Source organism: Coenobita brevimanus, chromosome 114 (assembly GCF_032717465.1).
Source record: "Coenobita brevimanus isolate Jiangsu-jjx chromosome 114, ASM3271746v2, whole genome shotgun sequence".
NCBI lineage: Eukaryota > Metazoa > Arthropoda > Malacostraca > Decapoda > Coenobitidae > Coenobita > Coenobita brevimanus.
In genome coordinates this window covers 1,286,662-1,299,161 of record NC_137067.1, presented here as the reverse complement: position 1 = coordinate 1,299,161, position 12,500 = coordinate 1,286,662, and the positions used below count along the sequence as shown (strand labels likewise).

Sequence of the window (12,500 nt, the reverse complement as noted above, 5' to 3'; positions counted from 1 at the left end):
TGCACATTAATATTGATAGACAGACAGACAGACAGATGTATAGATCCACAGACAGACAGATAGACAGACAGACAGGCAGAAAACAGACAGACAGAGACAGATAGAATTTTGTCACCATACCACAATCTCAAAAACGACTACAGAATATCAAAATTAAATCCGAAATAGAAAGGAAAATTGAAAAAATAGGCAACTCCATCATGGCCACAGAAAACGGGAGGTTGTCATTTCCAGGGCGGACCCAAACAGATTATTTCCTATTCTTCGCTGATCATATATATCTTTTTTCCCTTTCTTTTTTGGGTGAGAGAGAGCTGGAGAATGGAGGAAAAATGGGGAGAGGGGAGGAGAGAGGGTAGAGAGAGGAGAGGAGGAGGAAGGGAGGGTAGGAGAGAGATGAGGAGGAAAAGAAAGGAAGGAAGAGACTGACAGGTGCAATAGTAGGAAAAAATATCAGACTGAGATGGAGGAGAGAGAGAGAGAGAGAGGGAGAGAGAGAGAGAATCGTAGGAATTAATATCTTTTTCTTTCTTTGTTCTTTCTCCACCAAGTCTCTCTCTCTCTCTCTCTCTCTCTCTCTCTCTCTCTGGATCAATAGCGGGAAAACACACACGCATTACATATCGATTACTCTCTCTCTCTCTCTCTCTCTCTCTCTCTCTCTCTCTCTCTCTCTCTCTCTCTATCTATCTATCTATCTCTCTCTCTCTCTCTCTCTCTCTCTCTCTGTTACAGGTGGCTTGGAAAGATCGATATTTTTGCTTTACTCTCTCTCTCTCTCTCTCTCTCTCTCTCTCTATCTATCTATCTATCTATCTATCTATCTGTCTATCTACCTACCTGACTACCTGCCTACCTATGAATCTCTCTGAGTCTATCCACTTACCTTCCTACCTACCTACCTACACATCAACCTTTCTATCTATCTATCTACCTATCTATCTATCTATCTATCTATCTATCTACCTATCTATCTATCTATCTATCTATCTACCTAACTATCTATCTATCAGTTCTCCATCTACCTCTTCGCCACAAAAATAATCTCTTCTATTTTAACTCTCACACCCATAGTAGTAGTAGTAGTAGTAGTAGTAGTGGTAGTAGTGGTGGTGGTGGTGGTGGTAGAGGAAGTAGTAGTAGTAGAGGTGGCGGTGGTATGGATGTGGATAATGTAGCAGTAGTAGTAGTAGTAGTAGTAGTAGCTGGATCACCAAGCATTACAAGAGGAACCCAGTGGACTGTAGGCTGAGATGGGGAGGGGAATGAGGAACCTTTGTATAATAGGGCAGTGGAGCCGACCAGTTATATCAGTGCCACCACGTGAAGGCCCTCCCTCTAAAGCTTCTCGGGGTGAAATGGTTTGCCAATATCTCCCTGCCTATGACCTCAATCTATGTCGCGTGTCGGTTCAGTCCCAGATCTGTGCCACGTGTCAGTTGTGTCAATTATACGTCCTCTGTCAGGGCTCTGCTTGTGTCATATCTGTGTCAATTTTCTGTGTCAATTGTGTCAGTAAATGGAATTCTGTGCCACGTGTACTAAGTCAATTCTGTGCCAGCTCTGTGTCATGTGTCAGTTCTGCCAAGTCTGTGTCCAGTGTCATATGAACCCTTCTGTGTCAACTCTGTGTCATATTAGTGTCAAACACATGTAATTTCTTTGCCAACTTCCTTCAGTAATACACATATATACATACAAACAGACAGATAGATAGATAGATGGACAGATAGATAGATATATTAGCCAGCCATATCCATAATATAATTCGGTAAGGAAGAGGTGTTAGGATTTGTCAGCGAAAAATATGATGCGAGTCCTTAGAGTTTTGGGAGACCATTCAGTGGCTTCTTTCTCACGTTCATGAGTAGGGACATTGTGTGCTGCCTCTGACGCTGCGTGGTGGAGTAATAATCTCTCTCTCTCTCTCTCTCTCTCTCTCTCTCTCTCTCTCTCTCTCTCTCTCTCTCTCTCTCTCTCTCTCTCTCTCTCTCTCTCTCTATATAAGTCCAATGCTCCATCCATTACACGTTCCTAAGTATCCTAATATCTCATACACCCCCCTCCCCTTCCTCTCCCCTCTCCTCCTCTCTCCCCTCCTCCCCTCTCCTCTCCCATACACCCCCCTCCCCCTCCCCTCTCTCCCCTCCCACATACCTAACTACGCTCCTCATCATAATTCTCCTCGTCTCCCCTCTCCTTCTCTCCCCTCCTCCTCTCCCCTCCATCCCTCTCCCCTCCCCTCCTCTCTCCCTCCATCCCTCTCCCCTCCCCTCCTCTCTCCCTCCATCCCCCTCCCTTCCCCTCCTCTCCCCCTACAGTGGTTAGAGTAATGATATGTTATATAGAAGAACCCAAGGCCAATCCATCGCTAAGGTGGGGAACAAACAGAAATTTTGATTTTGATTTTGCGCTAGACACACCAATTAATTAAAAAAAAAACGCCAATGCCATCACATCAACCTGAAATGAGACAGCCTAAGCGTGTATTCAATATGGACGGTGGGTGTTAGCGCCGAATTGGTGACATGTGAAGGTGTATGTGGAATGCAGGAAGACTTTTGGGCCTTTGGTAACGGGGTATATATTCTATGGTCAGTGTCGCATCACGCACGCACGCACACACGCACACACACGCACACACACGCACACACACACACACACACACACACACACACACATACACACATACACACACAAACACAAACACACTTATTCTCCCCCCCGTCTCTCTCTCTCTCTCTCTCTCTCTCTCTCTCTCTCTCTCTCTCTCTCTCTCTCTCACACACACACACACACACACACACACACAGGGGGGGAGGGAGGGAAGGAGGGGGAGGAGGTTAGAGAGAACGAAGGAGTATAGGGTGGGGAGGAGGTAAGAAGGGGGTGAGGGGAGGGAAATGAGGGGGAGGGTAGGGGATAAGGGAGGGGAAGGGGAAAGAGAGGGAAAGAGGGGGGAGGGGGAGGGGCAAGAGAGTGAGAGAGGGGAGGGGAGAGGAAATGAAGGGGAGTGTAAGAAAAAGGAGAGGGGAGTGGAAATGAGAGTATGAGAAATGAGCAGGGAGAGGGAGGGAAGGGGAGGGAGAGAATGGAGGTAGAGATGGAGAGGAGGAGGGGGAGAAGGAATTGGAGATGAGGTGATGAAGAGGGAGGAAGAGGGGAGGGGAGAAGAGAGGAAGGGAGGGGAGGAGAGGAAGGGAGGGGAGGGACTGTGTATAAAAAACACGAGGGTGATGGAAGGGAGGAAGGGGAGAGAAGACAAATGGAAGGGGTGACTGAGAGAGGGAGGGGAGAGGAGAGGGTGTGGAGGGGGAGGAGGGGAGAGGAGAGGGTGTGGAGGGGGAGGAGGGGAGAGGAGTGTATGAGAGAGGGGAGGAGGAAGGGGAAAGATGGGGATGGGGGAGAGGGAGGGAGGGAGAGGACAGTTTATGAGAACTGAGTACAGTGCTGGAGAGAGAGAGAGAGAGAGAGAGAGAGAGAGAGGTAGTGATGACAGCGCAATAGGATGAGGTCGTTAGGGTCAAAGAGGTGATATAATGATGATGATGATGGTGATGATGATGGTGATGGTGATGATGATGATGATGATGATGGTGATGATGATGATGATGATGATGATGAGGAGGAGGAGGAGGAGGAGGAGGATAATGATGATGATGATGGTGATGAAAGTAATGATGATGATAACATGATGATAATGACCAAAACAGTAATAACAAGAGGGGCAGGTAGTTCTCTCCCACAAGGGCAACGTAATTTCCAAACCACACTTCATAATGGGTCAGGTTTTCTCATCACTGATTAGGGTTTCGCAAAAAGTGTTTTCCGGATCCAGAATCTGTAACACGATCCGGATTGATTCCAAAAGTTAATCGATTATTCCCTGGGACATGGGCTGTCTACCCACGGAATTTGGTCCACATCTCTCTTTTAATTTTTCCGTAATCCTGGTAACAGACAGACAAACTGGGAGACAAACAAACTAGGGCGAAAACATGCAGTCCTTGTCAGAGAGATTTATAAAAACTCTATATTAATCTCTAAATAAGTACACCACCAGAAATATCAGTCTTAACACCTTCTTCTTTGCCACTTATTTTCCCAGCCATCCATTATCCAATCATTACTTCCTAACACTTCGTCGTCAGCGACTTATTTCCTCTATTATTAGGTGTAATATGGGCTCTATGACAGAGATATTGCCTCTTGTATAACTCTTCCTTCTCGCTCTCAGGGTGATGTCCTAACACCTTTTCCTTTCCGATCTATTTTCCTTTCTATCCATCATCATGTCATTTTTCCCTAACACCGTTTTCTTGGCGATTCATTTTCCCATCCATCTTTCATCCAGTAACTTTTCCTCTTGGTGAATTATTTTTCCTACCCATTAATCATTCATCATTTTGTTGTGCTAGTCATGAGGAAATGAGTCTAGAACTGGAGCTCTCTCTCTCTCTCTCTCTCTCTCTCTCTCTCTCTCTCTCTCTGGCGGTCCTTCATAACGCTATATTACATCATCGTCCACTTAATCACGCCATTGTCGCGTAATAACAATGGAGTGGGGTACCTTATTGAATGAAACACGTAACGAAGACTATTGCCAATACCTCCAAATTTATCACTACACCTCGAGGACGCTCCCTTTTATTTACTTCCGCTGGCGAAGTTGGGTGGATGTTGCTTTCATTCGTGTCTGTCTGTACGCAAGATATTTCAGAAAGATGCTATTGGATATCAGTGAAGCCTAACCCACTCGAGTCATGATGCTAAGGTTTTCAAGGTTTCATTCCAACTTCCTTTAGAGAGAGAGGCATCAGTAGCTTGATTTTAAGACACTTTCAAGATGGTACGATTAAACTACTGACTGAGCTAGTGATTCGAACCCCTCCAACTCTTCTCACTATTTGGGACTTCATCTGGGTTCAACACTGCTTCGAAACAGGATAAATAAACTGCTGGTTGAACTGAGCCGAACCCTTGCAGCATATTCTAGATTCAGTGAGGTTTCCAAGGCTTCATTTGCTTCCGACCTAGCTTCGGGACAGCGTAAATGAAGCACTGAATCTGTCTATGAATTATACGAACCCTTCCATCATATTCTAGACTTAGTAAGGTTTCCAAGGCTCCATTTCCTTCCGACCTACTTTCGAGACAGTGTTTATGAAGCACTGAATCCGTCTTTGAATTAAATGAACCCTTCCATCATATTCTAAGACTCAGTAAGGTCCTCAAGGTTTCATTTTCTTCTGATCCAGCATCGAGACAGCGTAAATGAAGCACTGAATCCGTCTGTAAGAACTGATTGAACCCTTCCAACTCATATATCCATCTATGGTAAGGTTTCCAAGGCTTCATCTGCTTTTGACCCAGCATCGAGGAGGAATAAATGAACCGCGAATTGAGCTAGTTAATTGAACCCTTCCAACTTGTTCTAAGTATGAATGATTAGGTTCGAGGCTTCATATAATTCAGATATGGCTTCGAGACAGTGTGAAGCAGCCCCAACATATACACACTTACATATGACAAAGGTATACACACTCAAACACATCTGAACATACACAACTACACACTGATACACATAAGCACACACACACAATCACATAATAACATACATAGCACAAACACACACTAGAATGCACGCAAACACACAACCGCTATTCAAAAACACACTAAAACACACGCAAACACACAACCTCTACTCCCAGCTGGATGCATAAAAAACACACAAATACATAGAACCTCATAAATACTACACACACACACACACACACACACACACACACACACACACACACACACAAACACAGTAACAGCAATAACAGAAGTGGATGGCTAATTAGGGAACGCTCTCTCTCTCTCTCTCTCTCTCTCTCTCTCTCTCTCTCTCTCTCTCTCTCTCTCTCTCTCTCTCTCTCTCTCTCTCAAAATAGCCAAACCAAACAGATCTATTTAAGTTAAAGTATAAAATTGCCAGCACCATAAATGTATACACAAACAACAGCAGCAACTAAAGCACACACACACACACACACACACACACACACACACACACACACACACACACACCTACCGACTACTTACAAACTTCACCCAGAGGATAGACTGTACCTGGAAAATAAAAAACGAATATTAACTCTAAAATTATCATATATCAAAGTCTGTCTATCTATCTATTGCCAGACGCTTCAATCCCGTAATGGGTGGCCACAAACAAATTGCCTCCATGTCGCCCTGTCCCCCTTCATTTCACTGCCCAAGCTCACACACCCCTCTCTCATATACCTCTCCACGCCATCCCTCCATCTCGTCCTTGGCCTCACCCTCCTTCACCCCCCCCTCCACCTCACTCACACTCTCCTCGTCAGTCTCACTCTCCATCCTCTCCACATGGCCAAATTACCTCAGTGTGTTTCTCCTAACGCTTCCTATCACATCCACATCCACTCCACAACGCTCCTTCACTTCAACGTCTATGGTTGAAATTACTCTGGAAAGCCAATAGCTGAGAGACGTGTGTATAACCAGGCAGTGGATCCGCCTGGTTATATCAGTGCCACCACGTGAAGGCTCTGGCACCACACATAAGAGCCTTTCATAATAAATTCAAGTTTGAAAATCCTTGTACTTCCTTAGTCACTGCCTATGTGAATGTTCTCTCTCTCTCTCTCTCTCTCTCTCTCTCTCTCTCTCTCTCTCTCTCTCTCTCTCTCTCTCTCTCTCTCTCTCTCTCTCTCTCTCTCTCTCTCCCTCTCTCTCTCTCTCTTTCTCTCTCTCTCTCTCTCTCTCATAAGGGATTTACCATGGTGCATTCCTTTTCCTTCCCTTTTTCCTGTACTCTCTCTCTCTCTCTCTCTCTCTCTCTCTCTCTCTCTCTCTCTCTCTCTCTCTCTCTCTCTCTCTCTCTCACGAAGCAATATCGGAAACCGCTATTACTTGATGGAAAAGGTATCAGCGTCCCTCAATATAATCATTTTAAGACTCACCTGGCATGCTTGAGAGATTAACATGAAGAGTATCCATTTTCTTAAGTATCCCCAGCAATTTAAAAGACATAACTCATAGAAAATGGAGGAGAGGAAGGAGCTGAAGGGGGAGGAAGAGTTGAAGATGATCGTGAAGAAGAGAGAGGAGGAGGAGGAGGAAGAGAAGAAGAGGAGGAGAGTAAATGATGATGATGAAGAAGAAGACGAAGAAGAGGAAGGAAGAGAAGGAGGAGGAGGAAGAGAAGGAGGAGGAGGAAGAGAAGAAAAAGAAGAAGAAGAAGAGGAGGAGGAGGAGGAGGAGGAGGAGGAGGGGGAAAAGAAGATGATGAAGAAAAAGAGAGAGGAGGAGGAGGAAGAGAGAGAAGGAGAAGTAGGAGAAGAAGAAGATGATGAAGAAGACGAGAGAGGAGGAGGAGGAGGAGGAGGAGGAAGAGAAGAAAAGGAAGAGGAGGAGGCGTAGGAGAAGAAGAGAGAGGAGAAGAAGGAGGAAGAGAAGAGAAAGAAGAGGAGAAGGAGGAGGAGTAGAAAAAGAAGAGAGAGGAGGAGAAGGAGGAAGAGAAGAAAAAGAATTGAAGGAGGAGTAAGAGAAGAAGATGAAGAAGAGAGAGGAGGAGGAGGAGGAGGAAGATAAGAGAAAGAAGAGGAGGAGGAGAGGGAGAAGAAGAAGATGATGAAGAAGAAGAAGAGATGGAGAAACAGAACGATAAAAATAATGATATAATTTACAAAGGTCAATGGCATAGGGTAATTTAGCTTAATTATGGGTTATTAAAGTTTGATGTGACCTAATGATGATGGTGGGGTCAGGTAAATATGCTAATTGACTGATAAATGGGAGTAATAATAAGAATAATGATGATGGTATAATGGTGGTGGTAGCAGTAGTAGTAGTAGTAGTAGTAATAATAATAATAATAATAATAATATCCACCCATAACTGACCCCTGATACAATGTTACCAGCTCGCGACTGTACACTGAGTGACAAATCGAATATTTCAGCCTATGAAACCATTAAATTCAGCAGCCCTATAGCACACTGGGATCCTGGTGGTTAAGTGGGTTTAGTGCTCCAATCAGAGGGGGTTCAAATGGGTTGTAAGGGGTGAGGGGGTCAGATTTCCCCAAATGCTACTCATGGAAGAGCGAGGAGTCACCCTGGCCTTACACCTAGCCCCTATGCTCCTCTCCTTATCCCTCCTCCACCTCACCCTCGACCTCCCTCTCCCCCTCTACCTCCACCTCACTCGCACTCTCCTAGTTAGTCTCTAATTCTTCATCACTGTACAAACACAAAGACATCGAACTGAGTGGTATGAATATTGAAGGTCACAGACAGGAGTAAATATAGACTAATTGTAGTGTACATGAGTTAATTTGGCACACACACACACACACACACACACACACACACACACACACAGACATGGTGGGTGGATGTGCAGTTATACCTCACACATGTGCGAAGAAGCGCACATGTGTACTCATTCCAAGCTACACTGTAATTTTGTGAGGTAGGTGGAGTTGGGATGCTTCTCTCTCTCTCTCTCTCTCTCTCTCTCTCTCTCTCTCTCTCTCTCTCTCTCTCAAACAACGAACCAGGATAAGGACACCTGTACGTGGTGGCACTGATAGAACCAGGCGACTCCACTGCCTGGTTATACACACGTCCCTCAACTCCCTCCCTATCCCCCAAAAGGACGATGGCACTATCCCCTTATACAACCACGCATTTACGTTCTAGGTCCCTATTTTCACATCAAAAGACAATTAAAACAAGATACAAGAGGCATTTATATACCAAAACGAATATTCTTGCCCCAGTTATCCCTTCTCTCGTCCCGCCCTAGGCAAGAAAGAAGTGAATTTTCCTGAGAGTGTAATAGGCTGCGGTGTGACAAAGAGAGGAATGATGGTGTGTGTGTGTGTGTGTGTGTGTGTGTGTGTGTGTGTGTGTGTGTGTGTGTGTGTGTGTGTGTGTAAAAAATAGATTCCTGTATACGTTAATGTGACAAGTATTCTTAGTTTCGTGGCTGCTGAGATTTAGACTCTTTAAAAAATTGTCTTTCTCACTCAAAATTAGCCCAAAAAAATCCCCGAAGGTTCTTAAATGAATAAATAAATCCAGAAATGAACAGAAAATGCCACGGAGCTCTCTGGATTTTGTCAATATATTATTTTCCGCAATTTATTTCGCTTGTGCGGTGACCCCTCCCCCTCTCAAAAATTATTCAAAATTATACCCCCATTTCCATAAGTCTCTAGTCTCCCGTTTTTTTCTTATTAAATTTATTCATGATTTTTTTTTTAGGGGGGCTTGGGAATTTTTGGGTCAGTTTAGAATGGTATGTGATTTTTAATTTCTTTTAATTATTAATATATTTATTTTTTTGCTCTCGTTTTCACCTTGCTTTTTTTTTTACTGCCAGATGAGAGAGAGAGAGAGAGAGAGAGAGAGAGAGAGAGAGAGAGAGAGTATGCAAAATTAAAATGGTAATAATAATAATAATAATAATAATAATAATAGTGATAATGATAATCCTACTACTACTGCTACTACTACCACTACCACCACCACCACCACAAATAAAATACAAAATAACTCACCCTTACCTTTTGTGGGGGGAGACGAGAGCGTGTCATTGAGTGGCGTGGTCGTATCCGTGGTCATCATTAACGTAGGGGTCGTAGGGGGGTCGTAGGGGGGTCGTCCTGGGGGGGAGAGGGGGGGCTATGGCAGACGGGAGAGGAGGGAGGGGGATCACACCTTGCTTCTACCCGCTATCGAAGTGACGCTGTTGCCCAGGTGAGGACGGTGGCAGCATCTTAAATCACTCTCACCAATCTGTCTTCATCTGACGGAACTGGGTCACTACGAGAACTCAGAGCCTATGTTGTGCTTGTGCGATAGTGAGCCTTTATTATGAGGTAGCAGTGAGTCTCCTTGGTTACTAGTCAAAGGAGTTCCACCTGTCCATAATCGAGCTGAAAGGGGTTAGGGATCTTTATCAAATTACAGTAAACGCAATAATTAATCTATGAGGCTTAGTTATGAGGTATGCGTCTCCTTGGTTACTAGTCAACCGGTCTCCTTGGTTACTAGTCAACTGTAGCACTGAGTCTCCTTGGTTACTAGTCAAACAGCCAATCAACCGAGCTAAAAAGAGGTTAGGGATCTTTATCAGGCACGGGGGTAATCTATGTAGGTTGATTATGAGGTAGCAATGCGTCTCCTTGGTTACTAGTCAGCGGGTCTCCTTGGTTACTAGTCAACTGAAGCTTTGAGGCTCCTTGGTTACTAGTCAAACTGCCAATTAATCGAGCTGAAAAGGGGTTAGGGATCTTTGTAAACACACTCGAATCAGAATCTCAGGTAAGCATCATTCATTGTTACCTGTGGACTCAAACACCGTCTAATTACAACAGGAAGCGATGTACAGATTCGCCCCTGCTGTCGAATGAATAACAGTGAAAGACAGTACTCCTACATGAATAACACTTCATTAAGATAGGCGTGTTTTCTGAATGTCATATCTTTTTTCGTTTTAATAGTCAAAATCATCCTCTTTTTCTATTTCCCTTAACTCGACTCGACATCTTTGTTTTTCACCGCACTTCTTCGTGACTAGCATTGTATTTTGGTGCCTAATCTTCTGTCACAGCTATCACGGCTCTACGTCCTTGCTTTTCACCGCACTTCTTCGTGACTAGCATCATTCGTGTTTAATCTACAGCCACAGTTCAGAATTGATGTAAAAAAAACAGTTAATTTTTCACCTTCAGTCCTTTCACCTTAACTTGGCCCAGATTTTCGTCCTTTCAATGTTCTTCACGATTTTCAGTGCCAGAGAAAGACAGTGTTCAGGCTCTCCATCCTTTCAGTGGCACTTCCTCGTGACTAGCATCATGTTCTAGTGTTATTTAGTGTTATCTTAGTGTTATTTAGAGGGTTATCTAGAGACTATACATAACACCTCTTCCTAAGGGATTTATTATTCATCTACCACAGCTCGCCACCCTCTTCCACCCCTCCACCTCCCCCTTTCCTCCACCTACACCCGTGTCTCTCCACTCCCTCCTACATACCTCCACCCCTCCATCCCTCCACCTCACTCCCACCCTCTTCTTCCTTCCTTTCGCCTCCCTCCACCCATCCACCTTTCCACTTCTCTACCACTCTTGCCCCTCCCTCCATCCACCTCTTCCCTCCCTCACCTCCTCCACCCCTCCTCCATCCCCATCAGTAACATGTGAGAGCATATTAAGACGTGATGCTAAAAATAAATCGCTAAATGATGGGTGTTAGGGAATGATACGAATCAAATCAAGCAAGACTGATGTAGCATTAAAGATCTGTAGTTACTCACATGTAGAATTATTATTATTATTATTATTATTATTATTATTATTATTGTTGTTGTTGTTGTTGTGGTGGTGGTGGTTGTTATTATTGCTGTTATTGTTATTATTATTATTATTATTATTATTACTTCTACTACTGCTACTACTACTACTACTACTATTATTTTCATTATTATTATTATTATTGCGTCTGGCAATGAATGAATTATTATTATTATTATTATTATTATTATTAGCAACTTTTTTCACGAATGTCTTTAAGGCAAACAGTAACTTCCAGGTCAAATCTTTCGCCTAGAACAAGACACGTAGCACCATCAGATGTTATTTCCACGTCCCTAAATTCTGAGCTACTGGGTGTTATGAGAGTGTGGGTTGTGTGAGTGTTCGGCCCTTCACTGGACGCTGCGTTAGCCAATAGATAAATTAGATAGATCGCTAACACTTCTAAAACCCCGTAATAGATAGAGAGATAGATAGACAGATAGATAGATAGACAGGAGTGAAGAGACTGTGAAGTGTCACATAGGAAGGCTGAGCGATAGATAAATAGATAGATATATAGATAGATAGATAAACGGATGGAGAGAGAGAGACAGACAGACAGACAGACAGAGACAGAGACAGACAGACAGACAGACAGAGAGAGAGAGAGAGAGAGAGAGAGAGTGAGTAAGTAAGTGAGTGAGTGAGTGAGTGAGAGAGAGAGAATAGCGATTAATTCAGTAGCTTCTTGAAAGATGATACGTTCACCATAATCTCCATCAATGAAAATCGGCCCTGCGTCCTCTCACTCCCGCCCAACACCTCCTAACCACTACCACGGATGAATCTCCTTGGTTTCTAGTCTCCTTTCACCTTAACTTGGCCCAGATTTTCGTCCTTTTGCAGCTTATTTCACGTGTACCTCAGTGGCGGAAAAATGCTACGGCTCTACATCCTTTCCACAGCACTTCTTCGTGACTAGCATCATATTCGAGTGTTAATCTATTGTTACATTAAAGATAGGCAGATAGCATTTTTGGCCAAGTTAAAGCGAAAGGAGTATTGTTATCCCTCCTGTCTACAACCTCCCCATACCACTTCTTCGTGACTAGCAACATATTCTAGTATCAATATTCTAGTATTTATATGGCAATTTTAGGCCAAG

The 12,500-nt window shown here is 43.9% G+C and overlaps 1 protein-coding gene across 1 annotated transcript in view; it reads right to left on the bottom strand.

The window, feature by feature from the left end:
* LOC145418440 (beta-3 adrenergic receptor-like) overlaps positions 1 to 9,659 on the bottom strand; it is a 72,973-nt gene extending 63,314 nt beyond the window's left edge. The window contains exon 1 of the mRNA XM_080286858.1: positions 9,602 to 9,659. Coding sequence (XP_080142984.1) covers positions 9,602 to 9,659 — 58 coding nt within the window. The remainder of the gene's footprint in view (positions 1 to 9,601) is intronic.
* Positions 9,660 to 12,500: the final 2,841 nt, after the last annotated feature.